The following is a 23,746-nucleotide window of genomic DNA, read 5'->3' as shown; positions in this document are numbered from 1 at the left end:
TCCCAGCCTTACAGATGCAATTTGATGACCATAAGTTGATGCCTACTATGATTGAATTTAAAGAAAATCAGATTTCAAGGATCAGAGCCCTACCTGAACTGGAGAAGGAAAGTTTGATAGATTTCCTCACACAGGAATTTGATGATTTTTGGGACCGGGACTTGGGTCAAGAAGAGATTAAAACTGTGAGGGCCTTTGGACTTGGAAGAGGAGGGAAAAAAGAGAAGAACAAAATAAGAGACTGTTGGAACTACCAGAAGAACTTAGAAGAACAACAGTCAAGAGTGGAAATTTTGAAAGACGTCCTGAAATACCTTATGGATCTTAGATTTAACTACGGAGATTTGGTTGCCCTGTCGAGAAGGAATAAAATCATCTTTAGGTGGGAGTTTCCCCGAGATCTACTCTTTAGCCTCAAAGGAAGGAAAATGAAAATAAGATCAGTGGAAGACAAAGTAAAGCTCATGTATAAATATGAAGACTCGCAGAAGGGACTTGGAAAAGAGTTAAGAGCATCGGACAGAAGATCACCAGGTTGATGGACTATAAGGAATTGGCGGATATGACTGGCAGAATCCGGGACCAGGGAGAAGAGTCGGTGGAAGAAGATTGGAAAAAGTTTAAAGACTATTTATAAGAATATTGTAAAATTAATGAGTGTTAGAAAAATGTTGGAAAGGAGTTATATGGCTTTAGTAGAAATGTTATAAGGAATTAAGTACAAATAGATTATTAGAGTATTAAAGGGAAAATAAGGTTAAAATATGTTAAGACAATTATATATTAAAGGGGAAAATAAGGTTAGAATATGTTAAGATAAATTACAGGACAGAAAACAGAGGAAGATGGAAAGGAATTGCTGAAACAGTTAATTAAAGTGGAATACAAAAAGGGAGGTGTGAGGAGGTCGTTGAAACAAGTAAATGAAAGTTGAGATACTGAACTTATTAGATGTGTTTTAAATTATGTTTGTTTGGTTTTGTTAATTTAATGTTTTGGGGTTGGTGTTGTGTGGTGTTTTTGTTTTTGTATTGTATTGTATTGTTTAATTTTTCTTTCTTTCTTTTGTAGTCTTTCTTTTGTAGTCTTTAAAATGTTAATAAATATTATTTTTTAAAAAACAAAAAACTATACAGCAAGACCTTAGGCTGGGGATAGGCAGTGTGTTCTTGGACTCCAGCTTCCATCAACCCCAGCTCCAACAGTCACAGATGTCGTAAAATAGCATATGGAGTACACCAGCTAGGCTCTCCCTGGTCAAGGCACTTGTGGATCTTGCAGAAATCCTTTAGTTTCACAGCTGCTCTTTATTTCTGAGGACATGTTGTACAAATTGTTTTCAGTGTTTGTGCTTTTTAAATCAACATCATCAGTGTGCCCTGATCACATAGTATCTTATTCTGCTTGCTCACGGAAGGGTTGTTTTGCACCTCACACTAGAAAGTTGTGCAAGGTGTTCTACCATTTGCACAACCTCACACACAAAACTGATGTGGAACACATCTATTACAGAGTGACACAGATGCTTTTGCAATGTTCTTTGGGCCTAACCCTCTGAAAGGATTTCTGTTAGAATGACTTTTGTTATAATCTACTAATTCACAAATCAATACTGCTTACCAGAATGGGAGCACAGGAAGCTACCTGAGAACACTCAGGGTGTGATCGATCATTGGTCCACCTAGCTCAGTACTGCTTATACTGACTGGCAGCAGCTCTCCAAAGTTTCAGGCAGGGGATACTCCCAGCCCTACCCAGGGACACCAGGGATTGAACCTGGGACATTCTGCATTTAAAACAGCTGCTCTACCACTTAGCTTCCCATAAGGATCACTTTGTAAGTTCTTCCCTTTTATTTGCAAAGTACATTTCAAAGCTGGTCTCCAATTTTATCTTCCAACTATATGTCCTTAAACAGTACTAAAATCAAAAGCTGTTCATCATCATTACAGAAGACACTGTTCAGTGGCAAAGCAATAATTAACTATGATGAGGAAGCTGTTCATATTCTGGGGACAGAACAGTTGTAAAAATGTGTCATTTAACCACCAGAGCCTCTTTCCCTACACTCCCCCTGAAAGCTAAATGTTTAATGACAATTGGCCAAAAGTTATAAAAATCAATTAAATGATATTACACTTTTAACTTCCATATTCATCATTGCAATATCTAAGAACACTTGCCTTAAGAAACTGCAAGCTATTGCAGTTTGGTTTTATGGCTTGCATTGACAGCATTTTGATGGAGAGGCTATCAATTAATGAATAACCCAACCTTATTTCAAGTGCCTGAAATTATTCCAGGTTAAATTCACCTCTAAGGGAAAAGCCAAAGCAAAATATCTCTATGCTTGCTGTTCATGGCAAATTCAGATATCTTGTTAGATTAAACTTTTGATACTGGAGCACACTTGGCCCCAAGGGTTAAAGTCTAAATCATGTATTGGACTCCAGATTTTATTTGATGGATAAGGTGAGGAGAGATGATCTATTGAGAAATCAGCATTAGGATGAAGCAACAAGGAGCAGGTCTCAGATGCTAGAGAGTTGGTTACAGCAATTGGCCAGTTTAGGTACTACAGGACCAGGCAGAGCTCCCAGGGACAATAGCATTGTTCTATAATCCATTTCAATCTATATGCCTCAGTGATGGCCTACCGTGGCCCAACTACCAAAATTTCTAAATACAGAAAACTGTATTTAGGGAAGAGATGCAAATGAACTGAGGAAGCCAAAACTGCAGCAAACTGCACATACTTCAGTGCTGGAATTAATTCTAGAAATTCTCCTAACTATTCAGAATTCAGAATAAGAAGAATGCTGGCCAGAGAAACTCATATGGGGCATTATAGGCTATATCTCTTAAATCCTAATAAGAGACATTTAGCCTAAGTAAGGATGTACCTAAGAAGGATGCACGGCGTTTCCATTCGCTGCTCTGGTTTGCCAAAAGCGGCTTAGTCATGCTGGCCACATGACCCGGAAGCTGTACACCGGCTCCCTCGGCCAGTAAAGTGAGATGAGTGCCGCAACCCCAGAGTCGTCCGCGACTGGACCTAACGGTCAGGGGTCCCTTTACCTTTAAGGATGTTCAAGTAATTTCTCAACTCACAAGTACCGGTATATCAAAATACGTTTTTAAATGCATAAATTGGAGATGATTTTTTTAAAAAATAAATAAATAAATCTGTTTTTAATATGAATTTTCAAGCAGGTTCTTTTTTATGGCAAACTTCTTGCAGATGCAAGAAAGAACCAACTAATGGGGGAACACATGAAAATTCTGCAGACCAGAATACATTTGACCTGAGCATCCATCTGTGCTGAGCAGGGCAGTGCAACAGTTAAAGCAACTTGAAAACTTGCTCTCCTTACTATTGTGAAGCCTCCTTCTACCTTTCCCGCTTCACCTTTCCAGCTTGACAATAATTTGGTCTAAACCAACAAGAAATCTAGGAGAGGTGAATGTTGATGCCTGTTTATATCCCTGTGTTCTGGTGATGGCTGAGAGATGGAAACAATAGCTTTAGAAAATGAGAGGGTCAATATGGCAGAAAATATATATGGTATTTTTGTTTTCTATTCTTCTATAAAGCCTGTTCACCCGTTCCCTACAAGAGAAAACACAATTAGGGAAGGCCCACTGAACTAGAATATGTTGCCAACATTTCCCTACCAGGCGAGAAAACCCAGAACTGTCATTTCTAATTGGCTAGAAGGCTTTTCATTCCCCCTCACTGCTTCTCTCCTACTTTTATTCCATCTCCATTACAGCTTCATTTCACACTTTTCAGGAAAACAGGAGGGCCCAAGATCTCACCAGAAACAGTGCAATTGCCATTAAAGGGGCTGTAAAAAGTGTTGTTTCATGAGCTGTGTGAAGTGTCATTGTTAGGTGATCCGCATATGGTGAACCACTCCTGGACTGCCTGTTTCACACCCACCTGGTAACATGATATCCATGTGAGCCTGAGGCAGGTAAGAGCCAAAAGCCAGGAGGTCAAATGCAGGAAGCAAACAAATGCCCTAGCACATGTCAAGTTCAGAAAGAAATTTAGCAAAATCCTGCTTTCTCGCAACTGAAGCAATGGCTGCATGACCCATCTATGGCATTCTCATTTCATCTGCAGAGGAACAACAAAGCTGTCCTGATGTATAGAGAAACTCACTCTGGAGTAGAGCCGAGGAACAAAATTTGTAACAAGGCTCAAAAGCTCACTCTTGGGATTTAATCTAATGCAGGTCAAACTATCATCCTTTTTATTAAAGGATTGCTGCTCTACTTTCTCCACTTGCAAACCCTACCTTGCCAACCACTCTTCCTCCACACCTAAGCAAACCTTCTCACTTTCCACTTCATCCACCCCCTTGCCTATACCCACAAGCTCACCACCTGCCCCCTGCCCTCCCAGCTCATCCCTACCCCATTTTAATGGAATTGGAGAGGTGCTTTGTACAGCAGCTTGCTAAACTGCTACGTGAAGTGCCTCCCCCTTCATTAAACCTCACTGCAGGTGTGAGGCCACCTACTGGCAGCCACACTAACTGCAGCATGGTGACAGTCTGATATTTTTATGCATATAGGGGAGAAATCGATTTGTGCCTTTGACATGCATTTATTTACTTGCTTATATATCACTTAAGGACTTTTTAGTGGGAAGTGATACATAAATTTAATGAACCTAAACTTAGCAACAACTATGACTATGACTGCTACTTAATATTTGTTGCTGCTAGTAGTTAACATTTGTATAGTGTTTTAGTGTTCTAACTTTTTCACGTTATCTGGTCCTAATTCTAACAACAATCCTGTAAGGCAAGTCACTATTATTATCCTCAGTTTTAGTGGATGGGAAAGAATGAAGCAGAGAAAGAGAGGCTTGTCTACTGAGTTCATGGTAGAAGTGATATTCAGATAAGAGGGCACCTGGTTCATAGCTCAGTCTCTTAGCACTTGGTATGTAGAACCAGACCGCTGGCATGTATAGGTTATCCTGAGACATAATTGTATACAGACATAAACAGAGGGGGCAGCAATTACTCCTCCAAAATGGCACCCCAATTTTGTGTTAGGAACAGCCACAATACACTGTTATTATGTATCGAGACCATTTCTCCCTCACACCATCCCAGGCATTAGGAGTGAATATCTTAAGCCTGGCTGAATAAATTTTAAACTGGTTAATTTCTTTAAAAAGGTAACTTTCTAGTCTTAAGCCAGAAACAGGTTTTTTATATAGAAACAAGAGGGAAGAAATAGTTGACTAATGACTTAGCAGGGTACATGATTTAGTCACTACTAATCTGCTAGTAGCAGCCTTGAAAACAACAACAACAACACTAATTTCTCTATATAAATGGGAAATGTAGAAGCTGTAAGACTTGCCTGCAAGTGCCCATTTTTCTTCCAAACCTTGGTTCCCAAATCTAGAAGGCAAGTATTGATGTGATGCCCTGCTCTGTCAGTTGTGAGTCCTGACACAAAAGTGAGTTAAGGCAAGACTTTTTTGTGTGTGATGGAGTCTCATTAGGCAAGCCCTTTTTTTTTAGGGAGGGGGTTATTCTGGACGTGAATTCTGAAAGATTTAAGGTAGCTGGGATCTCAGACTTGGAACTTTGGCCATGCAGCCCAGGCACATTGGTTTTTTCTACCAGAAGGAAATTGGCAGCTGGAGGGCCTTGCTTGATCACCACTGGACTGTCACATAAGGAGACTACTAAAGCAGCTCATGCCTTTGGAAAGATGAGGAGGGGCAGAGACAAAACACATCCCACCTGGCACTGTAAAATTGTCTTAGCTCGAGAATGAGCTACTAGCACGCTGCCAATTCTTTCTTGTTGTCTCCAGGCTTAAAAACTTCTGTCAAGCTGTTTTGCGTACAGATGCTTCCTCCTCTTTCTGGAAAAGAGTGACAAGTGGGATGCCGCAGGGTTTTTTCCAGGACTCAATGTTGTTCAACATCTTTATAAATGACTTGGATGCAGGATGACACCAACCAGGGAGAGGTAGCTAATGCTGCAGAAGGCAGAATTGGGATTCAAGACTGAAGAACTGGGCCAAAACTAACAAAACAAATTCCATTAGGAACAAATGTAAGGTTCTCAACTTGTGCAGGGAAAATATGACTTGACAACAATGCATGCGGAAAGAATATGGGGTTTTTAAGAGACCACAAGTTTAGCATGAGTCAACTGTGAGAAGCAGCAGAAGAAAAAAGGCTAATGCCACTCTAGGCTGCATTAACAGAAGTATAGTATCGTGATCAAGGGAAGTAATAGCACTGCTCTATTCTGCCTTGGTCAGACCACACCTGAAGTACTGTGTCCAGTTCTGGGCAACACATTTTAAGGATATTAATGGCAAGCTGGAACATGTACAGAGGAGGGTGACCAGGATGTTCAAGAGTCTGGAAACCAAGACTTATGAGGAATCGTTGAGAGAGTTGGGTACATTTAGACTGGAGAAGAGAAGACTGAGAGGTGATATGCTATCCATCTTCAAATATCTGAAGGGCTTTCACATAGAAGATGGAGCAAGTTTGTTTTCTGCTGCTCCAGAATGTAGGACCCAAACAAATGGATTAAAATGACAGGAAAGGATATTCCGACAAAATTTTAGGAAGAACTTTCTGATGGTAACAGCTGTTCCATGGTGGGACGGACAACCTCAGAGGGTGGAGGACTCATTTTTTAGAGGTTTTTAAATAGAGGTTGGGTGGCTATCAGTCAGGGATTTTTTTTCAGTTGTGATTCCTCCAACCCTCCAATTCTTTGATTTTATGCTGCCTCCAGTTATGGTTGTGCCTCTTCCATCCTGAAGCATGGCACCACATCCAACACAAGTTTGCTACATGGATGGTTCAAATTTTTCTGTGTGTTTTCTATGAGTTTTTTGACCTAATTATAGCTGTTTATAATTCTTATTAAATATTTGAGTCAGAATGCATAATTTGGCCTTGAGTCTATCTGGCATGTTGCTAATAATTAAAATCATGGCTCTTATTTTGTTTTAATAAAGGAAATTAAAAGGCAAAAGGGGAAATGATTTCTAGCAGTATTGTGAAACAGAATCATAAACATATTTTAAACAAAACACCAGATTTCTTCTCTCTCTCAGCCCACTCCACCCCCACCCCCACTGGCAAAAATTACTTACAAAAAGAAGGGGGGAAATGAATCATTTGAATTTAATTACTAACCTCTGGGTATTCTTTGGCAGCTTTCAAAAGTAAAATTTGAAAAGCCTTTTCCAAGTCTGTGCCTAGAACTTGAGAAGTTAGTTTCTTGTGAATACGAAATTAAATTATGCTGAAATCATGGGGAGTTCTCCAGGCCAGTAGACTGGAAAGAGCAGCCCTCTGGCTTACTTTAGACAACAGAGACCTGGCCCTTTTCTGAAAAGGGACTCTTACAAATAATGAGGTTTGCCAAAGGCAGCCCAAGGCAGCTAGTCCCTGGGGGGGGGGGGGGAATCCACACAGTATCCACTAACATAGCATAATGCACCAGGAAGAAGTCCTTCATAAGCATAACAGAAAGATGGTCTGCTAGTCTTCTCCTTGACTCATTTATGCTGTTCAACACCCATCTGTCACAGACAGCGTACCATTGGCCAATTGTACCCAACAAAATCTGGAGGGCCACAGGTTCCCCATCCCTACTTCAATTCACTGGATATAATCTGAAAGCTCTTATAGAGATCAGAACTGGTCACATGACTTGATGTGGTCTTAATCACTGTTAACCAAGATTTTGCAGATCCAAAATACCCAGGAGAAATCTCTGCCCAGGAACATAGCAAGCTGCATTATACTGTGTCAGACCATTGGTCCACCTAACTCAATACTGACTGCAATGGCTAGAAGCAGCTTTCTAAGGTTTTAGGCAGCAGTCTTTTCCAGCCCTACCTGGAGATACCAGGGATCAAACCAGAGACCTTCACATGCAAAGCAGATGCTCTACCGCACAGCTACAGCCCTTCCTTCCCCTGATGGTAGCATAATACCACCCCATATTCAGGACCAGCTGCAAACTTGGGCTCTTCTCTGTCCTTAGGGGAGAGAAACAGGACAGAAAGGCTGTTGGGAGAAGCTCACGTCCCTCCTACCTGCAACAGACACTCGCTGCCAGCATTACACCAAGACAAGCCAAAGGCCAGAATAGTCTCAGAAGCTTCATAGCTTGTGAAGTTTGCCAGCACCAGATGAAAGTGACTGCCCCCTAAAGTATTAACGTACACTAATAAATGCCATTTCTACATTAAAAAGAGCAACATCTAATTTTCATGCAAGCTCCAGGAACATTAAACAATTGGGTACGAGTTAAATGGCAGCTATCCCAGATTAATAGCTTTGCAACAACTCAGACTATAATTCCCCCCAAACAGCTTGTCAGGCAAGTATAAAATTAGCTACATGAATACGTCTTTACTTCTGATGGTGACACAACTGTGGTAAACACATTACCTTTTAATTTAATACCCAGCAATATCTCTAATTATGTCAGCAGTTGACAACCTTTCCCCTTCCTGAGAGGATTTGGAGTATAGAAATAATGGCCTCCCCCCCCCCCCCCACATCTTGTAAATTGCCTGGTCACCTACGATGACTAAGGATTGGTTATGAGTGACAAGGCAAGGAAAGGATGATCTGGTCAATTAGAAAAGAGTTCCTCTCCTCCACCACTTCCTTTTCACCATCTAACTACCACAAATCACTTACAGCATTATGTTTGAGAAAAAGAATGTTTGCAGTTACTGGAGATTTCAGGTCTGGGTCAGCATTTTTCATGGCTAGAACAGGGGACCTGCAGGCCTGTGTTCTGCTGTCCTATCTGGTGAGCCACTGAGGCTGTAGGTTGGAGCATTCCCTGGATGGTAAAGTGCTCGTAGGCTCTGGAGTGATTGACCCAAGTTGACCACTGGCTCTCTGATCTGGCTTTTGGATCAGGCTGGGATTTTTCCTGGGCAACACAAGTGTCTACTCTACTGTGTGTGGCTCCCAGCTCCTGATGCTCATTCCACAGCTACCAAAGGGCCAGAACTTATACTCTCTTTTTATCAATGCAGCAGTATGTTCAACAGGACTTTGGAACTTGAAATATTAGAAGTAAGTGAAACCTCTGGGCTGCCAAACCTGCAAAATTTCAAGAAATGTGTGAATGTGCACCAAGCCTATCTGTGATGGAAGCAGGTTCTTCTGCCAATGGCAGACAGTGGGTGGCTGCCATGACTCAGCATCATTCCAAGTCATTTTTGGGGGGGCGGATTGGGGTTGGTGGCTACTGGACATCCAATGCTGCTGGCACTAATAAGACCTCCCTCCATCACACCCACCCCAATTTGCAAAACATATTCCTTCTCCAATTTAGCCACCTGTAGATTTGTTTCAGTCCAACATACTGGCTGCTTATTGTGGTGGTGGTCATTTCCACTGTCATGGTGGCATTTTATTTGGGCAGCCACTAAACTCCACCCAAGTTGGTTTCTCTTCTTCAGATTCTTCACAAGCACCCTGTCTTGGACCTCAAGACATGCCCTCTGTGTCCTCCTCCCTTTCAGAAAGAAAGCACGGGTCCAGCCCCAAATGCAAAGGTTGCTCTCTTTTTCCCCACTGAGAATTATTTACCACAGGAAATAAAAGAGAAACACAACTGTGATTACAAGACAAGATTGATTTATTTTGCTCTAAGCAGATGGAGCCTGTGTTATTTTAAGACTCCTTCATGAATGATTCTCTGCATCTTTTATTCTGGGTATCTCTCAGTCACAGTGTCTTGTAACACAGCAGGAGGGGAGAGCGGAGAGATAGGTGACAAAATGCTAATCCTGCCATCAGAGCCCAAAAGGAAGACCTTGTCTTTGAAGAGACTGCATTCCCATCCTGCAATGTAAAGCCCTGGAGTCAGCAGCCGCTGCAGCCCAAGTGGGGGCCTTGATAAAAAATCCTTTGTCAATGTCACACGGGCCCAGGGTACACTTACACATTAGAAATTAAGGCAAAAGCAATATACTACAAAAGACACATGGCTGCTTCCAGTTGCTTCACGTATCTTCCTTTCATCTTCCCATTTAATATTTGATTAAATATTATTTCATTGCAATTAAAGTTTCCATGTCTCATTCTATTTCCCCACCCTAGAATCCTCCAGAGCAGTTAGAAAACAAAAACTTGCTTTGAGTTCCTCTCCAAAACACATTTGTATTGCCTTTCCAAGAACCCCCATTTTACTTGAACGTAACAACATTAGAACATAAGAAGTGCCTTGCTGGATCAGGCCAATGACCCATCTAGCCCACCATCCTGTGCTCATAGTGGCTAACCAGATGACTATGGGAAACCTCCAAGATGTACCTCGGTTACAGCATCATACCAACACTGAGACCACCTGGCTTCAAAAGTCTTATGGCTCCTGTTACTGCTGGTACATCTTAAGCTAAAACAGTGGGACATTTCCAGCAGCACAAATATCTTCTTCCCCTTCACAATTTCTGGGGGTGAGGATGAGGTGCCATGGCAGAAGTTCAGAGTTTCACCAAGTCAACAAGGGATTGTGTAGCCTAATTGCTTAACTAGCGCCACCAATGGTTACAGAGACAAATGGACAGAGGCAATGGTGGCGTTCCAAAGGGAAGGGAGCTTGACTGGTCTACAGGAGCCTGAGGTTCATCCCAAGCCACAGTTCAGAGCAAACCTAATTTTAGCAAGATCACCACTGTTCCCATAACAGAGACAGCAACCCATTTTAAAATAATCACACCATTCTAAAAAGCAAGGTTACGGACCGTTACATCCTACACTTTAAATTCTACTTAACCAGCTCTCTGCTATGGAAATCATCAGCAAGGACATGTATCAAAGACAGAAACCCATTGCTGCAAAGCTTAACCAAGCAATCAAAAATATCTAGATATTTCTCATTACTGCATGCTTTAAAAAGCCCTTAATAGTGACTATAACAAGCTGCAAATCCTGATCATGAAATCTTCCCTTTAAGTGCAAAACTTTAGTGCATCATAGATGACACCCTGCATTTCATTTCAGAGTTAAAATCATAAATGCACAGATACAATTAAATCTGTATGCCAATGTGAGCAGTATAGAAAATCAGAACTTAACTGCACTCCACAAACACTAACAGCAAAGGGTTGTACCCAACATCAGCTATGCTAAAAGAAGACCCACTGAAATAAATCTAAATTAGTCATGTCCATTAATTTCAGTGGGTCTACTCTGAGTGTAACTACAAATCCTTTAAAAAATCTGGACCCAGACTATCAAAGAGGCTGCCTCAACCCCTATGATATATTGCAGCTTTTAAGACTCGCAGTGCCCTTTTTAAATACCTCTACTTTTATTTATTTATTTTATTTCAGAACTCATCTGCTGTTCTACATCAAAGTGTACGCGAGTGGTGTGCAGAAATAGAATATAAAACATAATACAGGTCATAAAGCAGTGTTAAAAGAAAACAACCAATGAGAATGAAAGACTGCATTAAAAATAGACTAATTTTGGAAGCCTTGAGAGATATGTCTGATTTAAGTCTGCAAGGACACACACGTAGAGGCTTGGAGCTTTCTTTCCCCACAGATTCACCAAAGTTGAGAGATCTACTGGCAGATAACCCACAGATATAAGAAAGCATAGCCGTCATCTTACCATAGGGAGGAGCCTTCAGTTCCAGTAACCTCTAAAAAGTCATATTCGTCTTCTAGCTGGAAATCCAGGAATACCAAAGCGATGGTGTCCCCAGGCTCTGCTAGAATGGTCCATGTGCAGTCTGCATTGTTGCTGTACTCCGAAGGATAATGGGGGGTCGAAATAATCCCACTCTGCCCCCGAAGTGTTCCACCACAGGCATCATCAGCTGAAGGCAAAATATGAAGTTGAATTAGAAGTAAGATGTATTCAGTTTGCATTTTCAGGCAAACCTATGTCATTCTCACTTCCTTACAGATTTTGTGATGTAGTTCTCCAACCAAAATGGTTTGCACAGAAGTACATATAATACTGAGGCACTCTTAGTGGGTGGTTACCTAGACCAATTTTTGCATGGAGGAAGAGGATGATGATGATATATGCAAATAGATGTGGAAATGGGTCAAACTGAACTGCCCCACCACCATCCCTAGGCACCCACAACTTAAGGACAAACTCCAGGCTCTAGCTTCGTAAGGTCTCGGAAGACCTGCTCTAAAACAGTGTGTCTGGAGGTGCTTCATCGTGTGGGGAAGGCAGTCTGTGCATGCTTAGAAGCAAATTTAATATTTCTTCACGCATATTCCAGGATCCAACTTGAGGGCTCATACAAACGTGTGCTTGTCCCTTGCCTAGAAAGCACAGGTCTGATTAGTTTTCCCTTGCCTCTCCACTTTCCCCTGGAAATCCCGTTCAAACTCAGTTGACATTTGCTCCAGTTCAGCAGTAAAGATCAGGTTTCCTTGGGAGGAAAGCTGCAGGGCAAGGGCTGGATGAGTCCTTAGTCTGCTTATTTGTGTTTCTGGCTTCTACAAGGTTGGGGGCTTTGTTGTAAATGCCATCAAGAAAGTATATCCCTCATCCCCATGGGAGGGCACAGCAAAGTGATGACAGTTTGCCAAAGCTGAAATATTATGTCTATATGGTTCTTTCTGACACACAGTCATTTAGCACAAGGCAGTTCAGGCTCAAACGATACATGGCAGAAATGTGAGTGACCTTTCGCCCTGATATAGTGGTTTGTTTTTAAGGTAAAACTCCTTGGAGGTGATAGCAAGGGGGAGGGAATGCAGCTTGGAAGGGAGCAATAGAACGGATAGAAGAGACCGGGCAAATCTGGAAGGTGGGTGGAATCAGGAACATAGAAAGCTGTCTTATAGCAGGTCAGACTATTTGTCCACCGAGTCCAGTATTGACAGGCAGCAGCTCTTCAGAGTTTAAAGCAAGAAGTCCTTTCATATCACCAACTAGAACCTGATTCTTCTAATGGAATACACTGGAGACTGAACTGTAGATCTTCTGCAAGAAAAGAATGTGCTTCGCTACTGGGCATTAGGACCCTCTACTCGGGCATGGGGCTTTGAGCATTAGTGCGTTAGTGGGGCACCACCCTCCACTGGGGCAAAAAACCAATTCTGCTTTGGACAATAATTCACCACTATTGTTCTTTTTGCAATAGCTTATATTCTGACATTCAACATAAACAGCACCCAAGGCAGCTTTCTCCATGAAATGGCTTGCTTTGTCCTTGTTTTTCATCACACCGGTTGTGGAGTTCAATGCAATGCTCATTTTACTGTCTATAATGTAAGCCTACTGTCCTTGGCTGAAACCCCTTCTCAGCCACAAGCTCACAAAACTAACAACAAATAGGAGTGCAATGAAATCTGGAGTGCGCTTGAACATAGCTTGAAGGAAACAGTTCACAAGTATTCTATCAAGGTGGCAAAACACAAAAATACTAAGGCAGCAGCAGCTTTAATGAAAACAGAAGAATAGACAAATGATTGATTTAGCTATCTGCAAGCTGAATTCTATATACAGTAATCTTGTATTCCACAGCATTTCAGAAGAATTTGGTAATTTGAGTTATCTCTTGTTGACATGTTGGACATTTTCATTTTTAAAACTTAATCTATTTAAATTTTTGACAAGTCACAGTCAAATATTTGGTTCTATTTAGTTTATTGTTGCTTATGCCATAGAGTGTGTGCATGTGCCAAGTGGCATATATAACTGGCAATTATTTGTAATAGCTCATGGCTAAAAACGACTTAAAAATGACTGATTCATGAATGTAATCCTTTCCGTTGCTTAACATGCATATTAAAAAAGAGAAAAGACCACAAGTCTCCCCCCTTTCCATATTTCAGAAATATATTATGTTAGCAACTAAAAATAATGTCTTCATTGCCATCAGTTGATAACAATTGTTGAAAAATATTAATTGGGTTCTTGTTCTGTAAGTATCTCACAGTAAAGGCTCTCCAGTCCCCAGAGATAGGAGTTGCAGCATTTTCCTCGATCTTTGAGGGCTGAAACAGGGACTGGGAGCAGGAAGATGGGAGTTTTGCAAACAAGTTAGAGCTGAGCATATCATAAAATTGCAGAGCTGGAAGAGACCATGGAGATCATCTGGTCCAGAACTAGCAGCACCATTGCTGCTCACGCAAACTCTCAGCCCAAACAATAAACACTTTATTGCCATTTTCCTGTCTAAGAAGTCCGCTTCTTTGGTGGGTGGCCCTGGGTCCCATGGTGATCCGAGCAGGGGACAGAGACTGGCGCCCTTCTCACTGCTTCTTGTCCATGCCGCTGGCACTGGGTGGGCTCCTGCTCGAGGGGTGGGCTCGAAGGGTGGGAAGTGGGGTTATCCAAGGCTGGTGCAAGGGAAATTATTCTCTCCCTCCCAAACTCCATCATCTCTTCAATATTGAAGGCCTCATCCCCAAAGCATTAGGAGTTTGGCAATGAATGCAGTAAGGGAGGGCTGAATAGTAAAGGATGATATAGGAACGGAATGGGTGCATTTGCTCACCTTTGCTATTAAACCACTATTAAATCACTATTAATATTAGGTGGGTTTCCTCTAGTTCCAAGTTCAGTCTGTGATTATTGCTGCTTGTGTAGCCAAATCAGCACTGCCCACACATAAAAGAAAGGTATCAGCAGGCTGGGGGGAATACCAAGGTTTGCAGAAGGACAGAAATACTGAAGGGGAAATAACCAGACCCAAAAACAGTGAAATGAGGACAGAGGCATGAAAAACCTGGGTGGAGGGTTTTTCAAGGACTGGAGTAGTTGGAATCCTAAACAAAAGTACTGTACTCCACACTGCAATGTTTTGCTGCAGGTCCCGCCCACCTCTAAATAAGCAACACACACACACACACACACACACAGAGAGAGAGAGAGAGAGAGAGAGAGTCATTCAGTAAAGCTGACAGCATTTACTGTGCAGAAAGAGAACGGGATCCATGGCTTGCCACAGGTTATCTTCCTGTACAAGCTGACTCTATTAACGCAAAGCTATTAGAGCAAATAAAGTAGGAGGATCAAGGACGAAAAACATGGGGAAGAAGATAAAGGGAAGTGAAGAATTAATTTGACTTGCATTGTGGTAGTGTGTCACTTTAGGATGTTGGAGTGCCATCAAAAGGCGGCACTATTTATTGAGAAGGCGCCAACAAAAGCCTGTTAACTTTACAATGCACACTACAGAACAGCATTGCAGATGCGTTCGTCAAGGGGCTCTCTCCAGCTTTACATGGTGAACACCTATTTGTCTCAAGCAGCTTTAAAACCCAAGGATAAATATTGTCATTATATTTTCAAAAGACTTCTGGTTGAAGGCACAGGTCATCTCCACTTGAACATTTACAGCACTGTTGCGTCAAACTCATCAGTCCTATATCTGGAAACTTTGGGTCACACAATACTATGCCAGCAGCAAAACAGCCTCTTAACTCTCCCCCCCCCCCCATACATCTACTCCCTGGGTGTCCTCTTCAAACTGAAGAGAGGAAAATATTTGCAAGGCCCAATGCCATCTTAGGTATACATCAGTCTCTTACAGGCTAAGCCCTATACACTTCTCATTAGGGTATTGAAGCAGCTCATCAGATTGCCTTCCTACTTTAGGTGAAGCTGTTGTGATGTCATATGCTGCAAGCTTGCAACTTATGTGAATTTAACTTGTGTACATTCAGCTTTAGGCTCTTGGCAAAATATTCTCAATAAATTAAAAGGGGGTGGAAAGGGGCCGGGCATCCAGGAAAAAAGACTTCAGCAATCCCACATGCATTGCACCCAATATGTTTTTGACTATGCACGATTTTGGCTTTAGGCATGATCCCCGGATGTAAGTTGCGAGTTTACTGTACATCTTTAAAAAGTGAGTAAACATGTTCATGAAGTAGGCAAGCATTATTGGCTACTAACCACAATACCTAGGTTCACCATGAGTCAAGGCAGCCTGCTGCTGAACATCAACTATTGGAGAACAAGCAGGAAACAGGATCCAGACTAGATGGGCCTTCAGTCAGACCCAGCAGAGGGATTTAAAAATGTACTTGTAAACCTGCACTGTTCCCTGCACTGTTCTTACCTTATCCCACAATGACTTGACAAGCTTCTATCTGCTTCTTTGGTTCTGCCAGTTTTTTCTTCTCTAGACCAGAGATATCCAACATGGTGCCCTCTAGTGTTTGCTGGACTACAGTTCCCATCAGCTCCAGACACAATGGCCAATGGTCAGGAAACTTGAGTGTTGTAGGAAAACAATCTCTGGAGAGCAGCATGTTGGCTACCCCTGCTCTAGACTGATCCTTGGTCAAATCAGCAGAACTCTCCTTTTCACAATATGAGACAGCTGGCTTGGTCCTGGAATATTTACCACCAAGGCATATTGTCACAATGTTATCTTGATTATTTCCTGCACAATCTGTGCCAAAGGCTTTGGTCTGAGCTAATCCACAGCCCCAAAGGCCAGTCCAAACAGGTACAATTTAAGACACTTGGTCCAAAAGGTGCTCAGGATTTGGCATCTCTGGAATCGTAATATTGGTAGGTATACAGAAGTTTATAGTGAAGCACTAGGCCACATTGTGCAGGAGAATTCTTGCATCAGTATCTTATTCCCAATACTTCAAACAGTCTTAAAGAGAGGGGGAGCCACAAATAGAACTCAGAAGCCTGAATAAAGCGTGCAGATCATCATTTGTCATCTGGAATTGAGGCTACGCTTGGAGCAAGGTACTGGGTGTGCATAAAAGCTGGACACAAACTTAAATGCTCCAGCAAGGGAGATTCCCAAGGAGGTGGGATCCACTGAGAACATCTCTTTCCCCACATTTGCTGCCTGAATCTAGTACATGGATAGCATCATTAAGAGGAATCTCTCTGTGCACCTTAAAATATTATAACGTTATCCAGCGGAAGGAAGTGATCTTTAACACACTTTGAGCCCGAGTTATGATATGGCTTGGTAGAATCTTGGTTTCTGAACAATTCAGCCACCATCTCAATGAGCAGGGCCTGAAATGACTGCTGTAAACTCCAGGAGGAAAGAAGCTCCCCTTCACGCCAACTCAGATTTCTTATGACCATCTGTTGCCCAACTGTGTCAAGCCGGTGAGGCAAACACATTGCGTAAGTACAAATTGCATCCCTGTGTGTGACAGCTGGTACTCGGGGCAGAAATAACCCAAACCACAATTCTGTCTGCATTTTGAAAAGGAACAAGCCAAACTGGCAAATAATTGCTACAGCCACTTGGGGGACAGGAACAGTGTCTGAAAGCCATGGACATGCGAGTTTCTTAATCACTTCTGTGGAGTCCATTATGCATTTCCCCATGTGAGGAAGGCTAGAGGTTCAGCAGTGAAGGTGCTTTTGCTGACAGGCCCTGATCCAAACAGGTGCTTCAGTGACCTTCAGCCTCCTCCCAAGTAGCCTTGCAAGCAACTAGCAAGCCACTTTGGCTCTGAAGTTTCTGTCTGGCTTATTGCCTCCTCTATCCCTGTGGTTCTGGGTGAGATGAGAGTAGTCCAGGAATCCAGGCAGCTGATGTGAGGCAAGGCTTCCTTAGGACAAGGTCTCCTCAGGAACATTGGCATTATGGAGATTGCTGGAGAGTCCTGCTCCTCTTGCTCCTCCTCTGAGGACAGTTCAAGTTCAAGGTCTAGGCAGAGTTCAACTGTGACAACCATGATCCTTTACTGGCCTTCCAAAAGCCCAAGTTCCATTTAGAACAGAATGAATAATAACAGAATTAGTTTTAAGTATTTACTGTATATATGTCTAATGCTCAAGTGCTTATCATAAAGTACCTCAGGAACCCTTCCAACAGCCTTCTAAGGCAGGCCAGTGGTATTCTCTCCATAATTAGGAAGGGAGACACTGAAGCTGAGAGGAATAGTGGTTAATTTGTGGCTGAGGCAATCTTCTTCAAAACCAGGGGCTTTCCAGATAACACGCTGCATTCATTGAACCATTTCCAGCATCCTCATCTGGGTAAATCAGACTAAGTTTCTGGTACTCGTGATATCATGATCAGGCCAAAGTTGTGTGGTGATCATCCTCAAAATCCAGAACTAGAGTGTGTTCTCTTCATCTTAGGATCCCTAAGGTCAGTTGCTGGAGCCAGAACAGCTGGGTTTCAGCTGGCATAAGGCATTGCTCTGTCAGGCAGGCTGGGACAACTTCTAGAGTTTATAGTATATTTGATTGGCCAAACCAGAGGCCTCTTGCTGCCTGCCATATTCACAGAGGTGGATGCTACATACAACCCCATCTCCTTCTGTTGTGCTGACCAGTGAAGAGCAGAAAGTCAGAGCAGAGGCTTCCCAGTGCTTGTGAATCGATATGTTTTAGACAGTAGCAGTTGTTGTGCAGCAGCATTCCTTTCCACATCTGAAGAGTGCTTTGAGGTCTAAGCACACATGGTCCCAGGTAACGCACCAAGATAGGTCACAGCCCAAGGCTATGAGTTTTGTAGTTCAAGTTCCTGAGGCCTGGATGACATGACTGTTGACAGACAATTTAAGAAACAGGACAGTAGGAATACTGATGACAGAGACAATGTGGATATTTCTTTTTTTTAAGGCCCCAATTAAAGAGTCGATTTTCCAACCTGAAAATCATTTCTCCGTTAAATTCTTCATGGAAATCATCCCACGGCACTCTCTCTGAATAAAACCATTATGTCAGACCTGATACCAAAACAGTATAAACCAGCTGGTTCCTTTTCTGGAGAATTATCCCCTTTGTTCTTGAAACTTTAATTAAAAAATCCTTTTAAAATATTAAGTGCTTCCAGCACTACTTGTTAATATTTCCCCTAATTTGATGAGCTTATTTTTAACTTATTATTACAACATATCAAAGTGCCTGTCAAGAGCCCAGGATTAATAAATAAATAAAAACAAAACATAAACACACACTTTATGCACAGCGCATTCCAAGCAACTGTTTGAGTTCTAATAGGCCAGGGCACATTTAATGAGATAATGCGTATTTGATATGCTTAAAAAGCAGCATTACAAATGTTCTCAACTCCTTCGGCTGGCTTCCTGAATCTGTGCTCAGCTGCCAAGTGGAGTCATAAACCCATCAGCTCTGCTTAAATTCAGCAAACTAACTAACAAAGGGTTTGGGGTGTTTTTCACTTAGCAAGCTTTGCCTATGTGGCGGGAGGAAGGTTTTTGTTTTTGTTTATTCCTCCTAGAGCATGGAAGATGGTGTGGTGGCATCTCTATTCAACCATGAGGGCAACGAGCCATGAGAGGATTCAAATGACACACCTCTCAAGAGCTGAAGATCTTTGGAAAGTACAGGTATTAGGAGAGAGTGGGTAAATTTTGTAGAGGTTCGGCAAAAACAGATATATTTGTTATTGGGCTGGTTCTGTATCCATTTTTTGTTGACTACTTCTCCTCCTAATGCTTTGCAATTATATGCATGATCACCCTGCAACAGGTTGACAGACATAATATTTTAATTATGGTTTTACTCTGGTGTTTTCCCCTTGGATGCTTGTAACTTCGGATGCTGTCTCATCTGCGTATGTCAGCTCTTTTGTGCTGATCACTATTACCTATGGCTAAGTTAAACTGAACTGAAGGTGGCAAAGCAATCATATCAGCCACACTTGATTTTAGAATTCTATTTCCAGGACCTTAGGAAGACAAGTTGCTACTTGTATTATACTTGTTCATATAGCTCAGTACAGTGGTACCTTGGTTTTTTAATGTAATCCATTCTGGAAGACGGGTCAAGTTCTGAAACATTTGAAAACCAAAAACTCAACAGCTGACAGTTAGGCCTCAGGATCTTGCACTCAGTGGAAGCCATGTGGTATGTTCAACTGCTGAGGTGTGTTTGCAAACTGAAGCATTTACTTCTGGGCTTATGGTGTTCAAAAACTGAAATGTTTGTCAATGGAGACATTCAAAAACCAAGGTACCACTGTACTGTCCTGCATCTTGCTAGATGAAGAACTTGAACTTGGATTATGGTTTCTGCCAGCATCTTTCATGCTCAGATAAGTACAGTGCAGATCAGCAAGGTGAAGGGTTGAAGGCACAGCAGAACAACATAGCTAAGCAAGCTAAGATGGCGACCCAGTGAACAGAACACCCCTTGCTCTTTGCTTCTAAAGAATGGGATGGGCACAGTGCCTTTAGACTGGGAAAGCAAATGGGCACTCCACTGAAAGAACTGGGCCTTAAATGAATGTGGGACATAACTCAAAATTACTGGCAAGTGGTGTTAGACAGCAGCAAACAGTTGCTGCCTATAATAGGTTATGAGGGTATTGAAACTTTTCCAGATTTATTTTTGATACATTTGATTTTAGGTAGGCTGACACAAGAAAAGTGCAGATGGAAGGGCATCCATAAAAGATGCGGGGGAATGCAGGAAAGGTAGGGGAGATTTGGCTCCTTAGGAAGGGAGACTCTTACTTAACCTTAATTGAATTCCTAAGCAAATCCTCTGCAAGTCTACTCAGAAGTAAGGCCCATTTATTTTTAAAGCGCTCACTCAAGTATACACAGGACTGCATCTTTAATATTTCAGCACTGATTTGGGAGCATTAATATTTAGTTGCTTTTTAAAAAGAACTGTAAAATGAAAAGACTTTGCAAACTAGAAGAAAAGAAACTTCTTGTTTTGGAACAACGATGTGTTGCTTCAGAGTGGCAGAAACAAGTTTCTTCAAACATGAGCATCCCGCAAAGAGGCAACAAAGAACAGCTGCTGCCTGTGTTAAGTTAAGAGAGTGATCTCCCCAAGAAATCCTGTTGATTTTTTTTTCCAGGCAAGCTGACATTAGGAGGGGCCAAGGATCACAGAGAGGTGAACTGAAGTAGCAGATAAGGTGAATTAAAGTGAGCAGAGTATAAAAGAAAATGAGAGGGAGACGTAAAGACATTGCTGACAGGTAAAAGGAAGCGGAAGGTGAAAAAAGAAAGGAGAGAAATGTTCGAAAAGGTAAAGAGAATATGGAAGAAGGCGCAAGGAAAGAAGCTAGAGGCAGACAGCTGATGATAGAAAGGGTTGTGGGGAGGGGAGGCAACAGTAAATATAGCAGAGGAAGAACTGAGAACATGCAAGGAGGCAAAGGAGAGGAAGGTGAGAGGAAGGGAAAAACAAAGGCAAAACAGGTAACAGAGGACAAATACTTCAAGAAGGTAGATTGGGGGGGGCAACCGCCATCTGGCTGGGCGGAGGGGTGGGGGCAGGAGGAGGGGGGAAAAAGAAGGTAGATGGAGAAATGGGCACCAGCAGGAGGTAGATCAGGCTTCCTCAAACTCGGCCCTCCAGATGTTTTGAGACTACAATTCCCATCATCCCTGAACACTGGTCCTGCTAGCTAGGGATCATGGGAGTCGTAAGCCAAAAACATCTGGAGGGCTGAGTCTGAGGCCTGAGGTAGAGAAAGAAAGGTGGTGAAAGTTGCAGAAACCAAGAAGGTGACAGAAGGTGCTTTTAGAGGAGGTCTTACAATAAAATTGGTTAAAAGGGAAATATTTTACATGACGTTATTTTAGCTCAGTGGTGATCAGGACAGGTTGCTTCCAGCATAGTTATTTGCTCCTTGCCCTCACCCTTTTATCTATTTTGTGGGTTTGTTTTTTGATTTGTTTTTGCAAAATCATAGAGTCATATCCATTAACACAGCAGCTCTGAAAATAACATGAACAGGGTTTCCCCTGGAGAGGGAGGAGGAGCTACCAGGGACAGAAGAAGCATGCCTCTGGTTTCTTACCCTGGAATGCTTCCTAACTGGCCCAGGAAACAAAATGCCAACCCACCACTTCTCAAACTGTGCAATGGAAGATGTCCCATGCTCCAGCCCTTTGTGCCAGCTGTCAGTGCTGTGGACCTAAGGAGCAACCCTCTTTCATTTTTTGGCGCATTTCTTGCCCTGCTTTTTTTTTTAAAAAAAAAAAAAAAAAAAAAAAAAACCTCCTTCCACTATGAAACAAATGATAGCCATAACTCAACCAGGGAGTCTGTGCAGTTGAGGGATTTATTACTTCTTTTAGCTCAGAGCTCGAGAATCAATTGTGGCGTAATGGGGCTTCCACGCCAGTGCTGACAATGCTGCAGCAGCTGCACCCACGAAAATGCGCCTCCTGGGAAACGTTGGGCCTCTGTATACAGTGAAGCCACTTTCAGCAAGACCTGCGCTGGTTACAGCTAGGTGCCACATCTCTATCCATTTTTATTTATGTATTGAGGCTTCCAGCTGAATGACCATAGGCAGCAGGACACTGGATCTGTCTTTCTCCCTATATGATGATTCTCATGCTACTGAAGCTTCAATCATATGCACACTTTCCTGGGAGAAAGCCCTACAAGACACAGCAGCCCAATGGGTTTTTAAGGAAGCACGCATCAGCTTGTGCTGTAAATTGCAGACCATGTCAATGACAAGACAATTCTGGACTCGCTCAGTGAAAGGCATGATAGGTTGTTACTATCAACTTATTGACCTGCTTGGCCCTTTTAACAATTGACCAGCAGTTTATTAGGATCTCCATTATTCTTTTCTTTAACAGCCCTGTTCCCCACGTCAGTAGAGTCTTCCTCCAAGGCAGGAGCTTTCAAACTTTAAATCTTAAGAGAATTCTTTCCACATCTGAAGACTCTTGAGAGCTGCAGAGGATTCCAGAAACGCTCCACTCATACCCTACTTCACACAACATGGGGATTAGGACAGTTGGCTTCATTGCCACCCTGTATTAACTAAATTCCCATCCTAAAACACACCTGGCACTCCCTACACCTACTTTCACACAACGTGGGGGGTGGGGGGAGCTGTCTTTCAGGGAAGCTTGTCTACCATTACTGATCTTCTAATTAAATAACCCCTGACATGGTCTGAGGAACCCCAGGTTTTCCCAGCAAGAGTGCCTCCAAGGAAGAACTGGATTGCACTCTTGTTTTATTTGAGGCAGCAGTCTCTGTTGGGGAAAGGGTCTGTGGTGGCACAGCTACAGTGGGAGAAATAACAATGGGTTCCATGCCCAGGGTGCAGTAAGCAGAGTCATTTAATTTTAGGTTGATGTCTGGAAGGGCAGGTCAGCAAACAGGAGTCCAGTTCCAATATGCACAGGCAGACACAGCAAAAGGTCAAGTTCTAGGATGGCCAGAAAAGAGGGGGTTCTAGAAATGTAGTCAGACTAAGCAGAGGTTAGGTCTCCGATGGGCAGAACCCAAGGAAGTTGGCAGCACCATGCACAGCTCAGAATGGAGATGGAAACCAGAGAGGCTTAACTGGACTGATAGCAAACTCTAAATAGGTTTTTGGCCAATCACGGGGGCTTACAAGTGTTGTGTGTAGGGCTTTGAAAGCCCAGACAATCAGCTGATCACTGGGGTTTGCACAGCAAAATGACAGCAGGTGATCTGTTTTTGTCCATGCACACTTTCTGGGACCTTTTCCATTGAGAAAGGGGGGATTGGAACCCTGGGTGGTGGCAACTCCAACAGCAACAGTTTTTCAAAATGCTGTGAATCTTCCTTTGGCTGCATCAGGTATCCTTTCACTTTTCCCCATGACACAGGAGCAGGAACTCCTTGGCAAACGAGTCAACTTAGAAACAAGTATGAAAACAGTGTAGATGCTATAGATCCGATATGGGGAACCTGCAGCCCTCCAGCTGTTCCAGTTAGCCCCAGTCAGCATGTGAACAGCCAGAGATGATGGGAGCTATAGCCCATAGACATCTGGAAGGCCACATTCTTCACTCCTGCCAG

The 23,746-nt window shown here is 42.5% G+C and overlaps 1 protein-coding gene across 3 annotated transcripts in view; it reads right to left on the bottom strand.

The window, feature by feature from the left end:
• CSMD2 (CUB and Sushi multiple domains 2) overlaps positions 1-23,746 on the bottom strand; it is a 519,932-nt gene that overhangs the window by 337,826 nt on the left and 158,360 nt on the right. For all 3 annotated transcript variants that reach the window (XM_079985202.1, XM_079985205.1, XM_079985206.1), the window contains exon 5: positions 11,660-11,867. In XM_079985202.1, the coding sequence (XP_079841328.1) occupies positions 11,660-11,867 (208 nt within the window). The remainder of the gene's footprint in view (positions 1-11,659; positions 11,868-23,746) is intronic.

Source organism: Podarcis cretensis, assembly GCF_951804945.1.
Source record: "Podarcis cretensis genome assembly, chromosome: 8".
Classification (NCBI taxonomy): Eukaryota; Metazoa; Chordata; class Lepidosauria; order Squamata; family Lacertidae; genus Podarcis; species Podarcis cretensis.
The sequence above is the reverse complement of the archived record's forward strand: the minus strand, read 5'-3'. Positions and strand labels throughout refer to the sequence as shown.